The sequence below is a fragment of the Pseudocercospora fijiensis genome (assembly GCF_000340215.1).
Source record: "Pseudocercospora fijiensis CIRAD86 unplaced genomic scaffold MYCFIscaffold_9, whole genome shotgun sequence".
Taxonomy (NCBI): Eukaryota; Fungi; Ascomycota; class Dothideomycetes; order Mycosphaerellales; family Mycosphaerellaceae; genus Pseudocercospora; species Pseudocercospora fijiensis.
The window spans coordinates 1632694-1652069 of NW_006921540.1; the positions used below are offsets into that span (position 1 = coordinate 1632694).

Sequence of the window (19376 nt, forward strand, 5' to 3'; positions counted from 1 at the left end):
CTGGTAGAGACACTGCTCGTTTATTCAGTCATTGGCAATCGAACACAGTCGTGTTGGGCTCGTGAGAACATGATCCATACCGCATGTGCATTAATTATCCAGGAGCCTGAACATTCACGCTAACGAACCTCAACCCTGATATCCCAGGACACATATGAAGATATGGTTGTGCAGAGTTCCTGGCCCCGAATGCATCCAAACAATACTTCCATTGTTGATCTTGTACAGCTCTCTCTTAGACTTCGAAGCTGAGGTTGGATATAGCATACTGATAGCAAGCCCGAATTGAACCCTACAACCCTCCTCATGTCCCATAACAATGCCATATGTCAAGTCCAGCTTACATGCAACATCGTAGTACATGCAGCATTATACCCGGATACTTTCAACAATCTCTCTCGGCACAATGGTGTATATATAAATAGTCGATAAGTCGTCGGTGCAAAACTGACGCTCGGTCATGCTCAAGTAGGTTCTTTACGCATACGAACGTAGATGTCGTAGGAGAGGATGACTTGGATTTGAACGAACTGTTGTGAGGCGAGGGCGACTGTCTTGCCTTGTGCTAAACTTTCATATGCTTGATGAGCAAATATCGCATTTCGGGTCTATGGTCTTCTATTATCGACATGTAACTAGTTAGGCTGAGGACATGTCTCGACCGAGGGTAGACGATAGATAGTGCGCACAATCAGAAGTACCATGATTTTCTCCGAGATTTCGAAGAGTTGTTCGTGACTGACTGCTTGTGGCCCTGATCGGGTGAGTCCAGTCTCCTCCTAGCACTCCACATATGGTAGCCCATTCGGGCCCACGTAGCTTTCATCGTTCCCAGCATCACGGGTTATTTATTGTGAGTGCGTCCATCGTATTTACCAAGCCTCACGCTCTATACATAGCTTGAATACGATTACCGACAACGCTATGTGAACGCGCTTTGAACAGAAATGGATGAAGACATCTATTGGCCTATTATAAAGCTTAATAGTCCGTGCCTGGGACGCTCTCCCTAGTCTGCTTGGGTAGCATTCCGGAGTGACATCCTCAGCACAAGTCACTTGGGCAGAAATTTCAGGGCCTGATGGTTTTACGTGAAAGGCTAATGAACAGTCTCTGAATTGGATGCCCCGGTAGCTCAAGGCAGATGGAAGGCTTCGTCCAAACTTGCCGCGCGAGAGTGGTACCATTGAAGCAATCGAGTCATTTTAGATACGATTGTCACGCGGTTCTCGACGACATTTGCAGCTTCCTAGTGCGGCAACCTTTGCCATCTTGCGTGATAGCCCTACCTAGCTGTGATGAGGCGCTACTTTCGTCGCGACTCGCTAGGATGTCGGTAAGCCGACAGGCTCAGCACGATGTCCTCTGCGCATATGGGATCAAGGTGTCCTGCATAATAATAATGTGACAGTAGCGGTGAGGCTCGAAGCATTCCCAGGCCTGGTCGTCTTTGAGCGGATCGGGTCCCGACTCTCGCTTGACCACGTTGCTGAGAGCTGATAACGGGCTACTCCTGTGATGAGTTCCCAGTCGTGACGAAACGAAGTCAGCGGTCATGAATTGGCACGAGCGCCTTCACCACTGAGTCACCAGGCCTGATACTTTTCTTCACAAACAGTCCCATCCTCACCGAACCTTCTTCGTGACATCGAGCCTTTCTCGTGACATCGAACCTTTTTCATGAGTTCGAACCCTTTTCATGAAGTCGAACCTTTCTCATGAGATCGAACCTTTCTCATGAAATCGAACCTTTCTCACGACATCGAACCTTTCTCACGACATCGAACCTTTCTCACGACACCGAACCTTTCTCACGACATCGAACCTTTCTCACGACATCGAACCTTTCTCACGACACCGAACCTTTCTCACGACATCGAACCTTTCTCACGACATCGAACCTTTCTCACGACATCAAACCTTCCTCTGACATCGAACCTTCTTCATGACATCAAACCTCCAAAAATCTCCTTCTTCACTTCAACATGAAATCCCAGCGCGACGGGAAACACGTGTCTTTCCCCAGTTGCAAGCACGGCGTTTGGATGGAGTATAGGCATCGCTGCCCAAATTCGCCAGGATATTCTACTCTCCGCGGGATACCTACCTCCCATCAGGCTTGTGGGCATGAAGAATCAAACTGCGACCGAGTGCACGTGATAGATTAGTAATTAGGGCTAGCTTCCGAACTTTCCGACCAGCCAATTACAAACACACCTAATAATTCTTCGCCTACAAGCCTGAGAACAAGCCGTGCTAAACTAGCCTGCGACGTACTACTTTTTCGCGACTACGTAAATACAACAATCTAAATAGCGGAGATTATAGCCCTACTAATTGCGCTTTATTCTATCTACTAAACAAGTCTATACGACGTTAGCGCGTTAAGTTTTCGCTATTCTACTAAGCCGACTCGACTATAGCTGTCCGGATTACTAGGCGGCTAGCTACACTGCTAGAAACACCTTAACATATAATATACCGCATCGCCTAGCTAATACTTAGAGGTCCTTCTCCTAACGCCGGTAATTATTGTTTAAGTAGGCGAAAATTCCGTCCGACGCCTACTAACTACTCTATAGCCTTCGAGGGCAATCGATAACCTTCCTATAGCCGACTCGATACTTCGAGGTCCTTCGTAGACTATTTCTAAACACCTTTTGTATACAGTATAAGTCTATCCGAGGTATACTTATTAAGTTGCTACTATATAGCAGACGCGACTCTAAAGCTAAGGTTAAAATACCTAAAAGTCGCTACTAGCACTACTACTATAGCTAGGAGACCGCTGCTACTACCGCTACTACTACAGCTAAGAGACCGCTGCTACTACAGCTGCTACTACAGCTAAGAGACCGCTACTACTATAGCTACTACTACCGCTACTAGCACCGCTACTACTATAGCTGCTAGTACCGCTACTACTATAGCTGCTACCGCTACTAATATATCGAGCGACGATCTATCCTCCTTAACCTCGGTTCTACTATCTAATAATAACCTAGTCGGTAGTACTGTCGCCTATAACTATAATAAGAATATAACCGGCCTAGACGACGATGCTACTTTACCTAGAGGACCTAAGGAACAGACTATTCTTATAGGCGCACAGACCGATCTACTAATCTATTTAAGCAGCGGCGGCATTCTCTCTAACCCTCTAGATCAATTAGTTAGACTAGCCGGGATGGATAAGATTAGTAACTTCTAGGATAAGGCATCCGTAGATAAAGACCTTAGTAAGGAGGATAAAGAGATGTCCGACGACGAGGAAGATCTCGAGCTTTGCGATAGTAACGAAGAAGATAGTAATAAAGATAGTAATAAAGCTAGCGAAGAAGATAGTAAAGAGGCAGACTAGCCTCTTACCGAAGAAGAGCGCCTTATAGCGGCCGCTCGCGGGAAGAGGAACCGCGATAAGCACTACAAAGAGATTAAGGAGCTTATAAATAAGTATAAGATTACTATGCCGTACCTTGTAAAGTTCCTAGTTAGCAAGCTAGGTAAGAAGGCCTAGCAGGACGTAACCTAGGATTAACTACGCGTCTTAACGAGGCGATCTAAGCGGTATAACAGAAACCTTAAGTCTCTCCTCGATGCCTTCCTAGAAGAACGCCTATTTAGCGCTCGTGTTATACGTGTAGAGCTTAAGACCCTTATCGGCAAGGATCTCTTTAGTACCTACTATCTAGAATTTAGCTATACCGAATTCGACCTTACCGATATAGACAGTATTATTTATTAGTATGCCCCGATATAGTATTAGCTTCTTAGCTAGGACCTTCTCCCTAATGTCCGAAAGAACACCGCCTAGTACTAGGAAACCTTCTAGGACAGGTACAATGTTATCCGGAAGCGCACTACGATAATTACATCGCAAATCCTTTTCTTAATAGCTTATATTAATGCCTCTTTCTTCCCGAAGGCCCTTAGCATCTTTCTCGTTAGTAATAGAGCAAGCCGGAGAGTTCTCGAGTGCCTAAATAGCCTTAGCCTTGTCCCCTCGTACCGCACTATACAGATCCTAATAGGTAAGAATATAGAAATCTAGATGCAGAAGATTAGCGAGTTAGCTAACGACCCGAAGAAGTAGAGTAGTAAGACTATCGATAATTTCAATCGCATATAGACCTATATAGTCTAGCGGAGTAGTAAAACTAACAAGATACTTAGTATTACAATATCGTACCTTGTAGAGAACAAGTACATTCTAGAGGGCGGGTTAAAGAAGGGCATAATCTACTACGACAAGCCTCTAGATCTAGACGATATCTTTAAGAACATATACGAGGATAAAGCCTATATACAGATCCTAAGGAACCTAGCCGATCCGACTACTAACGGCGAGACTACTAACGGCGGGCCTAAGACTATTAAGATTACGGAGATTAGCAAGAAGACTGCCTTGTTCTATATCGATAAGGCTATCGCATACACTTTCCCGAAAGCCGTTAAAGCTGTGTTTAAGAAGGAGGCGGTAGAGGCTAGTAACGACGATAACGATAGTAATGCCGTTAGTCGTCTAAAGTAGCTAGTTATCGATGAGATGCCGGCGACACAGACTAAGGTGCTTTCTATGCTACTATCCTTTAATAATGAGGCTACGATTGTAGGCATATATGCAGTCTAGGATAATATCCTTCTCAACTTTATAGACCTAGATCGAGATAAGGACTTCAAAAACGGACCTAATAGACCGCTAATTATCTGCAATAGCGACTAGATAACTGTTCTACGCGGCCTTTCTGTCCGTAATAAGAGTGTTAAGAGCGACGATGCGTACGACAAGCGAGACAATCTCTTGTTCTCTCCTGCCTAGTTCTATACTATAATAAACTGCAGCCTTATATTGCTGCGGACCTATTAGGACAATAACAGAGATAGGGAGCTATTGCTAGTATCCTAGACGTTAAAGGCTGATGCTGCCTTTTAGTATAGAGACAATAAGATTAGTAAGGACAAGGCTAAGTTCTTCGAGGTTTAGCAGCTATTAAAGACGAGCTTCCGATCTCGCATTGTCGGTCTCGTTATTTAGTAGCTCATCGATAAAGGCCGAGTCATTATCGCTAGCTAGGATAATCGCATAGAAATAGTAGAGGCCGCTATCTCTCGACTTACTCGCGATTAGTATATCTATCTTGTCGACAAGATATATAACGATACGTTGTCTCCGTCTGCCTAGCGCGGCTAACCTAGAACAGATCCGCAGTTTACGACAATGTCTCGAATGCTAAAGGAGATTGAGTAATTCCTTACGTTGCGTAAGTCTATCCGTAATATAGATATTAGCTATCTTCGTAAATTAGTCGACTTCCTAATCCTATTATTCTTTAGTGCTCGTTAGGGCAATTATAGCCGCCTAATAACCTACCTACGCTAGCTGCTCGGTCCTAGTGCTAATCTAGTAGTACAAAAGGCAATCCTAATATTAAGTATAATCTCTATAAACGGTAACAAGGGACATGCTGTCGCAGCTAATAAGTGTCTTAAGCTCTACAATTACGAGTACTCTAAGGACATCAACCGATACGCTAATTCGACCTATAATATATAGGCTACATTTAAGAAGGTAGCATTGAACCGGGAGCCATCTAGAGTCTTGCGCACTATAATAACTAATATAACTAGGATCAAGCTAAGCAGCTACTATACCTATAAGGACACCTCTATCGACGTATTTAGTAGAGCCGAGAAGCTGTACTCTAATAGATATACAAAGCTATACGGAAACCCTAGTAGCAACGTCTCTAATAACATCTAGCAGCTCGGAGGCATGCAGATCTTAGAAAAGGTAGCCGACTTCAACGAGGGCAATGCGCAGTATTATTAGGGTCGTAGTACCGTATCGATAGACGAGGAGATAGAGGCTGCTGCTATTGCTAGTCGTATAGCTACCGGTGATCTTAGTGCTATCGAAGACTCTACTGTTAATGCTAGCGACTCTATATAGGCTAATGCGGTCGATCGGCGTAATAGATAGCTAGGAGACGAGTAGGGAGACGAGTAGGGAGACGAGGCGCTACCGACTACCTATCTTAACGAGCTTGACTAAGAGGGTAACACATTTAGTATATAGAAATCCAACCTGCTATATCTATCGCTTAGCTACCGTTCCTTGCTATACTAATTGACATAGGCTGTTAGCTTCTAGTGCTACTATAGCTTTATCTTCTAGTGCTTTATTTTCTAGTACTAGGCGTACGATAATAGCTTGATAGCTAGCCAGGCTAGGCGTACGATAATTGCTTAATAGCTAGCTAGGCTAGGCGTACGATAATTGCTTAATAGCTAGCTACGAAGGGTTTAGCTAGGCGTACGATAATAGCTTAATAGCTAGCTAGGCTAGGCGTACGATAATTGCTTGATAGCTAGCTACGAAGGGTTTAGCTAGGCGTACGATAATAGCTTAATAGCTAGCTAGGCTAGGCGTACGATAATTGCTTAATAGCTAGCTACGAAGCTAGGCGTACAATGCCTCTAGTCGCTAGCAATTCTAGCCTTAGGCATTCGACTAGCAGTCGGCGGCTATTGCGTTAAAAGTGCGATAATATATAGCCGTTATTATTGCCTTGCTATTATAGCTAAATAGCGCAATCCTATTAGTAGAGGCAAACCTTACCTGCGATGCGCTAATATAGACCTACGCTTCCTAGTTCAACTTCTTCGTCTTCTTCTTCTTCTATATATACTAACACACTAACACCCCTAGTAACATACTAGCTATCGGCTTCTAATAGTAATAGTGTCGATACCTCTTTATCGTATGTAGGTAGCTCTATAGCGATTAACACTATTCCTTGCTAGTTCTACGACTTGCTACCGATAGAGCCGCTTATCTAATAGTTAAGGTTCCTCGATCGGTAGAGTTTGTTTAGTCCTTCTTTTAAGGTCTCCGATAGGCTTTATCGACGCAAGACGTTGCGAAGGCGACTCTCCTAGCGAGTAGGTATACTATAGCTTTAGCGGGCGTCGACTACGCATTCAACCGAAAGAGCATAGTTTTTATTAGAACATCGCAGAGGTCTTAGATAGATTAGCGGAGGTAAAAACTCTTTAGTAAGGTACACCTATAATACGGCTAACGGTCTAACTCGGTAAAAACTCTTTAGTAAGGTACACCTTAAGTAGCGGCTCGATAGCGACTCTCCTACTAAGTAGGTTAGTTCGTAGCATTGCTATAGGCCTAACTCGGTAAAAACTCTTTAGTAAGGTACACCTTAAGTAGCGGCTACAGGCTTCCTACGTTCGGATTCTTTATAGGATAATAGCTCTCGAGAACGTATCTAGTTAAGTCGGCGTAACGCCTTCGTTAGGACTGTTAGTTATAATAACCTTAGTCGTTGCGTAAGGGCCTCTAGTGTACTTAAGCCCGAAGGCGCTTAGTCTTAGTCTTTACTACTGCTATACGACTGCAGCCCTTTGCGTATTAAGACTGCTATTCGACTATAGTGCGCCTCCCCTTCTAGTAAGCGCATTAAGACTATTATCCGACTATAGTGCGCCTTCTCTTCTAGCAAGCGCATTAATATTGCTATACGACTGCAACGCGCTCGACAACCTTTTTTTTCGCGGTATCTCTAATACTAAGGGCGCGGTTACACTCTATTATTGTCTAGGTACTAATAAGTGTCGCTTTAGCGATCGCTGTCGTGTTTCGCTTAATAAGTCCCTTCCTACATACCTCGCGTACTGTGGTTAGTAATAGAATGCGTTAATTGTTACGCATTGCGCGTAGCATATAGGCTATATATAATACTAGTATACTTCGGAGTGTATGCTTCTGCAGCCGCTTAGTGCCGCTAGTTAATTAGATCCCCGGACGCTACTATTCGTTTTCTCTACCTTATATAGTAACTAGTTATCGGAATAATCGTTCTAGGGAGAGTCTAAGTAATAGAGGGCGTTGACGTAAGAGGGCTATCGTAGCTTCTCGAAGGGTGCTTTTACGAGCGCTCGATGTATGTTATCGCCCTATATATCTATCCTTGCCGTATATATTATAGTGCTAATAGCTGCGGTGCAATAAGTATAGTACTAGTCTCGCTAGTCTCGCTAGTCTCGCTAGTCTCGCTAGTCTCGCTAGTCTCGCTAGTCTCGCTAGTCTCGCTAGTCTCGCTAGTAACTTCTCGCTAGTGTTAGTGCCTAAGGCGGCCGTCGTTATCGTATTAGACACTTTTGTTAGCGCCATTTGCTAGAAACGCGCTAAATCGACGTATCTCGCTATATTAGTAATGCTATTATGAAAGTCGTAAAGTCGGTATTGTAAATGCGCGGAAGGAAGTAGCTATAACGTTTAATCCTACTAATTAAGCGCTCTGCTATACTAAATCCGGGGTCTTAGCGGGACTCGGCATCCTTGTCGCTTCCTCGAATTTACGCTTCTCGCCTAGCTCTTATATACTATCGATACCTACGACTATCTATACCTACGACTATCTACAAACCCTTATCGCAAAGATTACGATAGAAAAGCCTACTTAGCGAGCCTATAAGGACATAATAGAAGAGCCTGCTTAGCGAGCCTATAAGGATATAATAGAAGAGCCTGCTTAGCGAGCCTATAAGGACATAATAGAAGAACCTACTTAGCGAGCTTACAAGGATATAATAGAAGGGTAGTGAGGAAGGACCTTATTAAATGCCAATTCTAGCGCCAATTCTAGCGCCAGCTCTCGCAGAAGCAGCTAAACTAGGCACTACACGCTAGCACTCGTAGAAGTAGCTTAACTAGCTCTCGTAGAAGCAGCTTAACTAGCACTCGCAGAAGCAACTTAACTAGGCATCCTACATTATACGCCGGCTCTCGCAGAAGTAGCTTAACTAGCTCTCGTAGAAGCAGCTCAACTAGCACTCGTAGAAGCAACTCAACTAGGCATCCTATATTATACGCCGGCTCTCGTAGGAGCAGCTTAACTAGGCATCCTACATTATACGCCGGCTCTCGCAGAAGCAGCTAAACTAGGTATTACACGCCTGCTCTCGCAGAAGTAGCTAAACTAGGCATTATACGCCTGCTCTCGCAGAAGCAGCTAAACTAGGCATTATACGCCTGCTCTCGTAGAAGCAGCTAAACTAGGCCTGCTCTCGCAGAAGCAACGCGATCGAGCGTAGTATTACGGCTTACTTTTCCGGGGATAGGACAAGGACTTAGCGAGCTTACAAGGACATAATAGAAGGGTAGCTATAACGGATGTTGTTAATGCCATTTCTAGCGCCATTTCTACTACCTATTCTACTGCCATTTCTAGCGCTATTCTACTGCTATTTCTAGCGCTATTCTACTACCATTTCTAGCGCTAATTTACCGCCAATTCTAGTGCTAATTCTAGTGCTATTTCTAGCGCCATTTCTAGCGCTATTTCTAGTACTATTTCTAGCGCTATTTCTAGTGCCAATTCTAGCGCTAATTCTAGCGCCAATTCTAGCGCTAGCTCTCGTAGAAGCAGCTAAACTAGGTAGGGTTAGCGGCGACGGCTTAGTAATCCTGTCGGCGAGCTACCTAGTAACTAGCCTATAAGACGGAGACTAGCTTCTAATAGCGTACGGTTCCTACGTAGCTTACGGCTACCTCTCTCCTTAGTAGTGCGAGTAACTGTACTTAATAACTGCTTAGCTCTCTTAGCTCGCTCCGATTTAACTTAATCAATCCGGCGCGCTCTATGTCGAGGTACCTAGCTTATTACTAGGCTTACAGAGGCAGGACGCTTATTACGCGGATTATCCGGACTACGAGCGATAGCAGTACCTATAGCAACAGCCGAAGCGGATAGAAAGGCAGAGGCTAGATTGCCTAGAAGCACTATATTAAGCGTAACTATCCGACTAGGTAGCTTAGGGCTAGTACTAGGACTAGAAGCAGTAGCAGCGGCAGTCGCTCTCTCGATCTGATTCGTACGAAGACCTATCCTAGCTGCCTCGCTACGGGAGGACTCTATAATACCGGCCTAGACGGCATTTCGCGCGGCGTTCTATACGGCAAGGCGCTATACTAGAGACACTGTCGAAGTATTTAGTAATACGGGTCGGCCGGCCGTAGATTAAGAACTAGAAGCGAGTCTAGCAGTAGTAGTAGTAGCAGTAGCTTTCTTCTCTTCCTCTACTACGCGTTACTTGTCTGCGCGCTTCTTAGCTTTCGTATTAAGACTAGCCTTCCACTTAGTAAAGACACTTATACCGATTCGCTTAATCTTATTAATTAGCTCGTATAACGCAAATAGGCGCTAGTCGATGTCCTAAGCTTTAAACTAGTCGATAAAATCGACCGACTTCTACTTAAACAGCCGCTAATTAACGATAATATCCTCCTATTACTCGAGCTAGCTCGTAGTAGTAAATATATTATAGATACTCTATAGCCTACGGTCTTCTAGTATAGTCTTTAACGGCAGGTCGAATATATAGCGATAAGTCTATTCTAGGTACTTGTTGTTCTTAGAAGACAACTAGGCCTATAGCTTCTAGAAGGCAATAGCCGGACGTGTCCCATTTCCTAGCTTACGGAAGATTAGACCTATAGCTTCTACCGGTAGCCTACTATTGTAAAAGAGATCGAGGGCAGGGTTATAGGCATTATAGCAGTGCTCGCTCGGTAGTAGGTCTTATAGATATATTACCTTATCCTCGCTAAGGTACTAGAGGATTACCTTGCGAGGGTAGATACTATAGTCTCGATATCGATCGTTCTAGAAATGTATCTAGATCTTTGGAATCTTCTCGCGGGCAGCTATCTCTGCCTTAGTCTAATACTTCGGATCCGTGCTAGTATCTGTATCTGTATCTACATCTGTATCGCTAGTAGCACTCGCATCGCCGTAGTCTCCCTTAGCATCCTCTCCGGGAATTTGTAACTACGATAGGCTTAAGGAACGGCCTAGCGTATAGCGATACTAGTATAATCTTCAAACTCTTATCGCTAAATAATAAGAATTAGGACGAGGCTGCTTCTTACTGTCATTAATTAGGTATAGCAAGAAGACTAAGGCTATACTCCGCTTGCCCTGCTATAGAAGGGCACGACTAATACGACTAAGTCGCTATATTAAATCTTTAATGTCTCGAGTTATCGGATACTTAATCTAGGCGACAATCTCGATATCTAGGATGTTTAGACCGACACTAAACGCAGTCGTAGCGATTATAATGCGAATGTTCGATAGGCTATCGGGGCCCTCTATAGTACGACTATATTGCTTGTATCGACGAGTCTAGTCGCGCTTAGCTACGCTACTAGTATAGAACGAGACGGTAGTATAAACATTTATACTAGTATTGCTCTATGTATATCGCTTTTTTGGATCGCTATAGGTAGATGTTGTAGCAACTAGCTATATTCGAATGACACTAGCTAGCTCTTATACGGACTTCCGACTATTAATGAATAGTAGAGCCTTCTTAATGCCTTAAGGTATAGCTTCCTTACTTTCTAGATCGAAGGCTCTATCGATTACGAAGTATAGGTAGTTATACCCTCTAAGCTAGTCTTTATCGATAGTCCGTAAGATGTATATAGTATCTAGTCGATTAATACTACTGCAGAGAACCTTAGTCTTATACGGTTTATTTCTAAGAGGTCGGAAGCTACCGTTCTTAGCTATAAAGTCCTCTGTTTCCTTAGATACTAGCGATAGTTAGCTCGGTTTAGTTTAGCTTAGCTCGATCTACTTACTAGTAGCAGAATAGCCTAACTATACCGTGTCGGTACGTAGCAGCTTCCGCAGCGAGAAGATCTAGGCATATTCCTTACGAAACTCCTTCTACTTCGCTACTAGGTACATCTCGTCGATTACAACTAAACTAATCCGAGCCCGGGCCTTTAGGTCTCGAATAATAGCTCGGAAATCCTCGCTAGCTACAGTTTCTAGACTAAGGATAATATAGTAGACCTTGCTATCTATAATCTTCTAAAATAGGTTACGATCTATACTCTTATTCTCTACGGTAATATTAACTATATTAATTAGATAGTTAGCTTGTCGGGCAGTCTCGCGCACATCCTCTATATACTCCTTACTAAGACGATTTAATAGAGTAATTTTAATAACTACTATACCTATCAATAGGCTAAAGGCCTAAAAAGGCAAACTCTTGCCTTCGCTAGTCTTAGCTACTATTATTACATTAGAGTAGGCAAATACGAGAGCCTAGACACTATAGATCTAGGATTCCTTTAGCATAAAGCCCTTACCTAGATACATCTTATCGAGAATCTTTCGTAGTCCTTAGGTAATAATATCGCGATGTACGTTAATAGCTTCTAGGATACGCATCGCATCGTAGACTAACTACTATACTTGCTCGAGTAATATATTAGTATTAAAGATCTTGTCGCAGCGCTACTAGAACTAGGCTTTATAGTTACTCTTTCTAGCTAGCTACTCGACTAGTAGTAGATAGCTAAAGTCTAGCGACTCTCGACTAATAGTAGTACGACCTAGTAGTTTAGGTCCGATAGGCTAGTCGCCTTTCTTCTTCTTCTAAGATCCGGTCTTAGCTGCCTTATCTTTCTTTGCCTAGGCGCGGCGCTACTTCTCGCTACTACCTAATTTTAGTAGTATTGTTATCGGTAGTAGATACGGCGGCGGCGGCGGCGGCGGCGGCGGCGATAGTAGGATCGACCTTTAAATATACGCGAGGCGGCTAGATATGTATGCGTATACGCGTAAGTACTAGAGAGGTCGATATAATAGCGCGTTAGTATTAAAGGTAGACGGTGCCTTATTAGCCCTAGATAGCAATATTAAGACAAGGGCGGTAGTTTTAAGGCATTCTAAAGCGCGGAGATTAGAGAGGTAGTTAATGCGACGGGCCGTACGTGCTTCGCTTAGCGTTGTATATGCTGTTTGTAGGTAAGTAATATATAGTAGGTAGATACAAATAGAGTGTTCGGGCAAGTCGTCTTAGAAGACTAAAAATTAATCTCTTAATTAACGTTTTCGCGACTACTTTGTATAGACAATCTAAGAGATCATTTTATAACGTATAACTATACTACTAACAACTTTTCACTATTTTGCGTAGTTGTTAGGCTGTATAGATTTGTAACTACTTTCGTATTCGGGGACTTATATAGAGGAGGAACGGTTTGACTTTAGGCGCTCCGCTGTAGCTTTCTCTATACCTAATGTAGTTAGTGTCGATGCCTAAGGATACAGAATCACGTAGAAGAATCTATAACACTCGGAGCGCCTGAGAGGAGGTAGCGGGATACCACGGAAGTCGCCGTCAATCTCGAAGCTGGTCCTAGCAGACCGGATAGACACTGTCTTGAACTTCACCCAACTCGCATTAATATTCTCACCGAGACACTTTGTATTGTCTGCCTGCCCCTGATGCACATGTCCAGTTGGGCCGGGCCCGGCCAGGCCAGGCTTGAGCGTCAACCGCGGGAGCAGGAAATGCGTTCCAGAGAGGTGGTCGCGTCAGCCAGGACAAAATTTCCCAAGTGCCCAAAGCACTCATGGGCAGGCTTCATCATTCATGTCATTCAGCACCAAAGGACGAGTCGTTCGCAGCTAGTTGCTGGGAAAGAGACGCAGGTCCCATGCTGTACATAGCAAACCGCATGCCAAGGCCCAAACGTGCATGATGAAAGTTCCCGGAAGCTGGAAATCTTTCTCCGAAACAGAGGATGCAGAGGACGGACTTCACCAAAGAGCATTGACATCATGCACCACGGACACTACATCTCGCCAGCGAAGCGAGCATATCAGATTTGTGATCGTTCACGTCCGGCTTGCTCTGCCGCCTTGCCGGCACACACCGCGCACATCGCTAACCTGCAGGTTCATGAAGCTAGCATTGGTGATTCGCCGGAGCTCCCCAAAGTGGCTTGAGGCCCGTATGTTTGAGGACAACCGATGGGCTTCCCAAGACATGCCAGCATCCTTCTTTTGGCTGTCGCCGGCTCGACGACCCGGTGGTCGTTTGCACGTGCAAGCAGCCACGGCGTGGTCTTCCTTATTACAGACTTGCAGTAGAGCGCACGAGAGGCTTGGGCATTCCAATAAAGAGAACACGAATCGCGCTATATGAGCAAGACCAGCTAGAATTGCTGTGAAAGATATTGTAGTGACATACATTGGCTTACGATCGTAGAGAAGTCATCATACATTTATAATAGTAGAAGAGGTGAAGGAATTCCACAACAGGTCTCACCCGCCGCAGTTTCGCGCGTTTGGAGCTGTCGCACAAGTGAGTTGTCAGGTCCACGCCATCGGTACACTGGAATGCTGCGCGCGCACCACTTGAGGCACGAGACGACACTGAGAGCCACGGAATGTTGCAATACAGAAGGATAATTTCAGCGACAGGTCAGGTCTCATGAGCCCGGCACCGACAGACACAACCGTGGATGGGGGTGTAGGGCAAAGACCTTCCATGCATCTGTGTTTAAATTCTGTTTGGGTGAAAATCAGCGATAGGTATGTAGCATGTGGAATGTTTTCCCCATGTTCTGGAATGTGGCGAACACGAGGAAAGCGGTAGAATACGGTTCGTTGGTATCGATCATGTGCATACACACTGGTATGAATAGTTTGCCACCCTTCTGTCGTCCGTCACCCTGCACCACGGCAGCACTTGACGTACACTGAGGTCGATTGATCTCGTAAGCGCCACGTGCAGATATTCAGACTGCTGCCAGTGCGGCCTCCCGTCTAGCGTACATTAATGTTCTAATGTTGAACAAGAAGCTCGAAATGGCATCATCAAGAGTGAAAACATAAGTGTCGTCAGAAATGTCGCGATGGGACTGAAATCTGGATCGTCAGGTGTGTTCAGGCTCCGCCAACGGTGACTCCAGGAGAGTGTTGGAGGGTGGCCCCATAAGCAGCCAGCCTGTCTGCCACAGCTCGTAGAATTTCGGGGTCGTGTCGTATTGGAGCGCGCTTGGGACTGTAGGAGTCATGATTAGTGTAGGTCTTCGAAAGCAAGACGGAAGCCATCAACTCACGGTTCTCGGTGGCAATTGGTGCAGCGCTCATGCCCACAGCCCAGACACCGACTTCTTTCAACGAACAATGAATCGCAGTGCTCGCAGGTATAGCGTACTCGTTGTCGAGGCTTCCGATGTACTCGCTGCACAGCTTTGACCATGGGTACTTCTTCGTCCACACATTGCTCCTCCCCATGCTGAGCGCTCTTGCCGTGCCTCCGCGATTTCTGGGGCAGGCGCGGGCATTGACTGCACTTCAGATGACCGCAACTCTGACATTCATTCCGCGTCGCTGGTTGTATGTCATGCTCACACTTGTGACATATTCTTCGTCCCAGTTGAGCTCTCGGTTTGATCACCGTCTGGATTCCCGCACGCGGTCTTGCGTACATGACGAAATCAAAGTCTCGGATGTCGGCGTCGCCATCTGCATCGCCACCGTCATCTAGCTCCAGCGGAGCAGCCAGCTGTACGGGCGATCTGGTCTCCGGTGATGGCGTCTCTGGCGGGGCTGGTACAGCATGCGCTTCAGCATCCTGCTCCGGGCTGACAAGCTCTCTCCTTTGCCTGGACTCCTGCTCGAATGCCAGTCTCGTGCTGTCTACCAGTTCCCGCACCTTCTTCGGTGGATGTCGCGAACACTCTGAACACCTATGGTGACCGCACTCAACACATATCCGTTCCATCCCAAACTGTTTGCTGCATTGGTGACAAGTCCAATGCACCCTCAATCTGATCGGCTTCTCCACACGCCGTATCTTCATCGGTGGATCCTGCATGGGTCGTTTGCTGCGAGCGTCGTATTGCAGGCCGTGCTGGGCAAATAGTTCTCGCGCCTTTTCCGTTGTCAGGCGTCTCCTCCCAGACGGCAATGGCAACGGAAGGAGAGGCTCGTCTGAATCGCCTTCGTCCGAAGCATCCACCTCAATCGTGTCGTCTAGGGCAATCGTGGCAGGCTTCAGTTCTGTGGCTCCGGTTCCGGTCGTCGCAGGCGGAAGTATGGCATCATCGTTTGTGGTTTCGTCAAGGAGCGAGGGAGCACGAGAGGCACTGGTCGTTTCCATTGCTTGCACTGCAGTCTCCTGTATGGTTGAATGTCTAGGATTGGGAGACTGCTCGCTCCGCACGCTGCTGCTCCGTCGCTTCATAGCAGCCCTGACCTTATCGAAGGCGCGTGCGAGACTCCCTCGTCTCCGTCCCCTGTCGTTGGTATTCGGCCGGGTTATGTGCTCGGCCATGATAGTGTTGGTGTAAGAAGTGGGGTGTCAACAATGTGGGAGAGGCTCACCAGGGCAAGAGCAAGACGCGGGCGTCGACGTGCTTCGGCCGGTGGTTGCTATTCGGGTTGTGGAGCTGGCGATGTTGAAGGGATGCTCTCCGGCTGCTGGAACGCATTCGAGCAAGATCGGCTTCCGTTAATGGGCCATCTCACACTTCCGTCGGCGTGCAGAGAGCCAGCTGCGGGCGACGAGCTGGTCGACAGGCGAGAAGACGGGCAGCTCGCACAGTTGGCAGCAGATGAATGATATCAGGTAGGGGCAGTCGGGTTGGGGCGCAGACTCGGCAGACGGACTGGTTGGCGGCGTGCCGACCTTTTCACCTCAGCGGCTCACTGACAGGCTTGAGCGGCTTGCTTGTTGCATCCACGTCCAGCGTGCAGCGTGCAGGCTGCAGCGCAGCGTCCACGTTGACGGTTTGGCTTTGACTGCGCGTGTGAGATTGCACTCGGCTGCGCAGATTCGTGGGAGCCGGCAGCCAGCGAACCTTTGCTGAGACCCGCTCACTCGGGACGCCAACGCCCAAGCCAAAGGCCCAAAGCCAACTGGGTGCTGCAAGGAGCTCAGGCCACAACTTGGAAGTCTGCTCTGCTCTGCGACCCAAACAAGGCGGCAAGCCCCGGCCCCCGAGGATCACCTTGAGCACCTTTCGTCCACTTTTCATGCACGCCCGCCATCGAGCACCGCGTCGATGTCGCCGGCGCTGTCGCCCACTGACCTGCGCCTCCGCCTGCCCACACCACCGTCCCCGACCGCCGCCTCCCCGGTCCCATTTCGTGCCTTCATCCCCGTCGACCTCATTACTGGTAGCGCGACGACGCGACCTGCTTGCTTGTTCATCCCCGCAACAATTGCCTCTGGAGTCTGCCCGACACCTTGCGAGGGTATTCTCAAATACAACCTCAGGCGCATGGGCTGCCGACAAGAGATAACCCATGTCACCACCGCGCACTGGAACGGAACATCATAAGAACCGCCACTTGCTACTCGTGGGAATCCGAAAGCATCTGGTCCCTGCTGCTTGGGACCATCGATTGAATCGCTGACTCTACCGACCCCCAGGTATTTCTCCATGCCCGCGCCTTTCAAGTCTGTGGAGAGCAGGCATCTTCACTGAAGAGATCGAGTCATGTTACCGTTTCTCCGTCGCCTGATATTGCTCGACTCCCCACATGTACTGGTAAATAAGACCTGATGCTTCAAGAAGCACTGCCACCATCTACCCGGAACATGGAGTCTCACATCACACTTTATTGCAAAGAATACCAGGCCGCATTACATTGTACCTTCATTGGTTGACACTGCCGCCCTCTTCGATTCGCGCAGATCATCATAGATGAGTGTCCGATCTGCCTGATGAGCACGACCGACTTTCAATCCCGGTCGCCGACAAGTGCGAGCAGATCAACCTAGAAAGCAAAGTCGAGGTAGCTCCAGCACACCCTGTGGGTTCCGTACCACCCTACAGAGTGCCCTCAAACCACCGAAACCAGTGCACAAATCGGGGTGTTGCGAACACCCCCTATGCAACCTAATTACCTCGGATTTCTACCGTTCCGAACAGCCGCAATCGCTCGAAAACAACTAAGTTTACGCCTATACCTTAGTACTACTGCTTCTACTACTTAGAAGCGATACGCTCCCCTTAGATCCGTCGTTCTAGTAGTCTAATTAGTATAGGAGATAGCGTACGAGAGGATTAATCTATCTAGTATAGTTGAGGTAGTATACCTATATATAACCTTCTATAAGCGCGTTTTAAAGGTATTATAGGCTTACTAGTTAGAGGCTTCTAACGACGAAATTTATAAGAGCTACCTAGTAGCTATAGTAGATTAATTAAAGTATCTTTACTAGGTAATAATATAGGTAATAGGTATAGAGCTATAGATAGTACTATAGAAGGTAGCTCTACTATAGAAGGTAGCTTTACTATAGAAAGTAACTCTACTATAGAAGGTAGCTCTACTATAGAAGATAGGAGTAGTAGATTATAAGGTAGAAATAGCTTACTTAGTAAGGGCAAATCGTCTAGTAAGAACGAAACTAACGGCCGTTAATGCCTTACTACCTCGTCGTTATCGTACTAATTACTTTTACTAGCGTCCTTTAGTAAAGATAGCGGCAATTAACTAATTAGCGTTAGTTATATAACTTAGAAAGTCTATATCTAGGAGACTATTAAATAGGTCCTCTTTAACCTTATATAGTACGTTTTCTTTACTATCTTCGACCTAAGTAGACTAGTAGTAGGGCCGATCTTATTAGGTAGACCGTAGACTAGTAAAGAATAGCCTTTAATAATAATACGAGGCCTATATATATCTAGAAGGTTAGTTTTAGTTTTAGTTAGAGCAACTAGTAGAGGCAGAGTTAGTAATACGGCTATATAGAAGACTAGTTACTATAACGGCCTATTATTAATACCTCGCTACTTATAAGTACGATAAGGTATTAATTTAGCCTCTTTAGCGCTATATTTAATATATAGCGCCTATAGATCCGAATTATACGATACTCGAGGCTAAGTCGTCGATATAGTTACCTATAGCTATTATTCGATAGGGAGTTTAGCCGGTTCTTATTATACTATACGTTTAATATAAAATAGCGGTATTCGTCGTATTCGAAGCCTTCTATTCGAATAGCCTTACTACTACTAGTAGGGTAGAAGAGTAGCCGCCTTTAATCGTATAGATTTAGTAGAAACGAGCTCTTAAACTACAATAATAATAATACGCTTAGTACGAGATTATTACAGTTTACGGGTTATACGTACTAGCCGCTTAATTTCTAGCTTATTAAGTAATAACTCTATATCCTTAGGCAATAGGTATTTAGCTTATAAAGACTTATATATAATAAAGAGTACAGAATTTAGCGATAGTAAGGTCGAAATAAGCGCGATACGTAACTACGAGAAAGAGATAGAATAGGTCGATAAATAAGAGGTAGAAATAGCCTCTAAACAATGTCTAGTTTAGCTTTATTATAACTCCTTATTTATAAATATATACTATATAATTATAAGGCTTTAAATTAGCTTAAAACTAGAGCTCTTAGCGGTCTATATATAGCCTATAAATAACTATAGAAGTAGTTAAGCGGCCTTATAAACCTAGCCGCTATAGCGGCGCGATCGGTACCCTATTTAGGTTAATATACTT

The 19376-nt window shown here is 45.6% G+C and overlaps 4 protein-coding genes across 4 annotated transcripts; all 4 read right to left on the reverse strand.

Annotated features, from left to right (window-relative positions):
• Positions 1-20: 20 nt before the first annotated feature.
• On the reverse strand, positions 21-838 carry MYCFIDRAFT_178627 (uncharacterized protein; the record flags this gene model as incomplete). The annotated part of the gene is made up of 7 exons (XM_007932663.1): positions 21-106; positions 135-179; positions 207-339; positions 391-447; positions 492-608; positions 690-754; positions 787-838. 7 exons carry the CDS (start codon positions 836-838, stop codon positions 21-23), a joined length of 555 nt encoding a protein of 184 aa, XP_007930854.1.
• Positions 839-872: 34 nt separating this feature from the next.
• Positions 873-2129, reverse strand: MYCFIDRAFT_178628 (uncharacterized protein; the record flags this gene model as incomplete). Its single annotated transcript, XM_007932664.1, has 9 exons — positions 873-1152; positions 1223-1285; positions 1358-1573; positions 1603-1673; positions 1712-1730; positions 1759-1806; positions 1835-1882; positions 1911-1926; positions 1958-2129. The coding sequence occupies 9 exons, from the start codon at positions 2127-2129 to the stop codon at positions 873-875; spliced, it is 933 nt and encodes a 310-aa protein (XP_007930855.1).
• A 3653-nt stretch (positions 2130-5782) lies between these two features.
• On the reverse strand, positions 5783-14654 carry MYCFIDRAFT_208984 (uncharacterized protein; the record flags this gene model as incomplete). Its single annotated transcript, XM_007932665.1, has 12 exons — positions 14617-14654; positions 14578-14587; positions 14244-14545; positions 14109-14220; positions 13984-14081; positions 13767-13955; positions 13674-13737; positions 13491-13641; positions 13335-13465; positions 13298-13304; positions 13177-13268; positions 5783-5799 (listed from the first exon to the last, which is right to left on the reverse strand). Exons 3-12 carry the CDS (start codon positions 14376-14378, stop codon positions 5783-5785), a joined length of 996 nt encoding a protein of 331 aa, XP_007930856.1. The 5' UTR covers positions 14379-14545; positions 14578-14587; positions 14617-14654.
• MYCFIDRAFT_212397 (uncharacterized protein) lies at positions 14434-15529 on the reverse strand. The gene is made up of 2 exons (XM_007932666.1): positions 14951-15529; positions 14434-14892 (listed from the first exon to the last, which is right to left on the reverse strand). The coding sequence occupies exons 1-2, from the start codon at positions 15322-15324 to the stop codon at positions 14775-14777; spliced, it is 492 nt and encodes a 163-aa protein (XP_007930857.1). The 5' UTR covers positions 15325-15529; the 3' UTR covers positions 14434-14774.
• Between the last annotated feature and the right edge of the window lie 3847 nt (positions 15530-19376).

Bases quoted from the DNA above. Each gene is read 5' to 3' on its own strand.
- MYCFIDRAFT_212397 (XM_007932666.1), bottom strand. From the start codon at position 15,324: ATGTACGCAAGACCGCGTGCGGGAATCCAGACGGTGATCAAACCGAGA. The intron at 14,893-14,950 runs GTGAGTTGATGG...TGACTCCTACAG, and splicing joins ACCAATTGCCACCGAGAACC to TCCCAAGCGCGCTCCAATAC.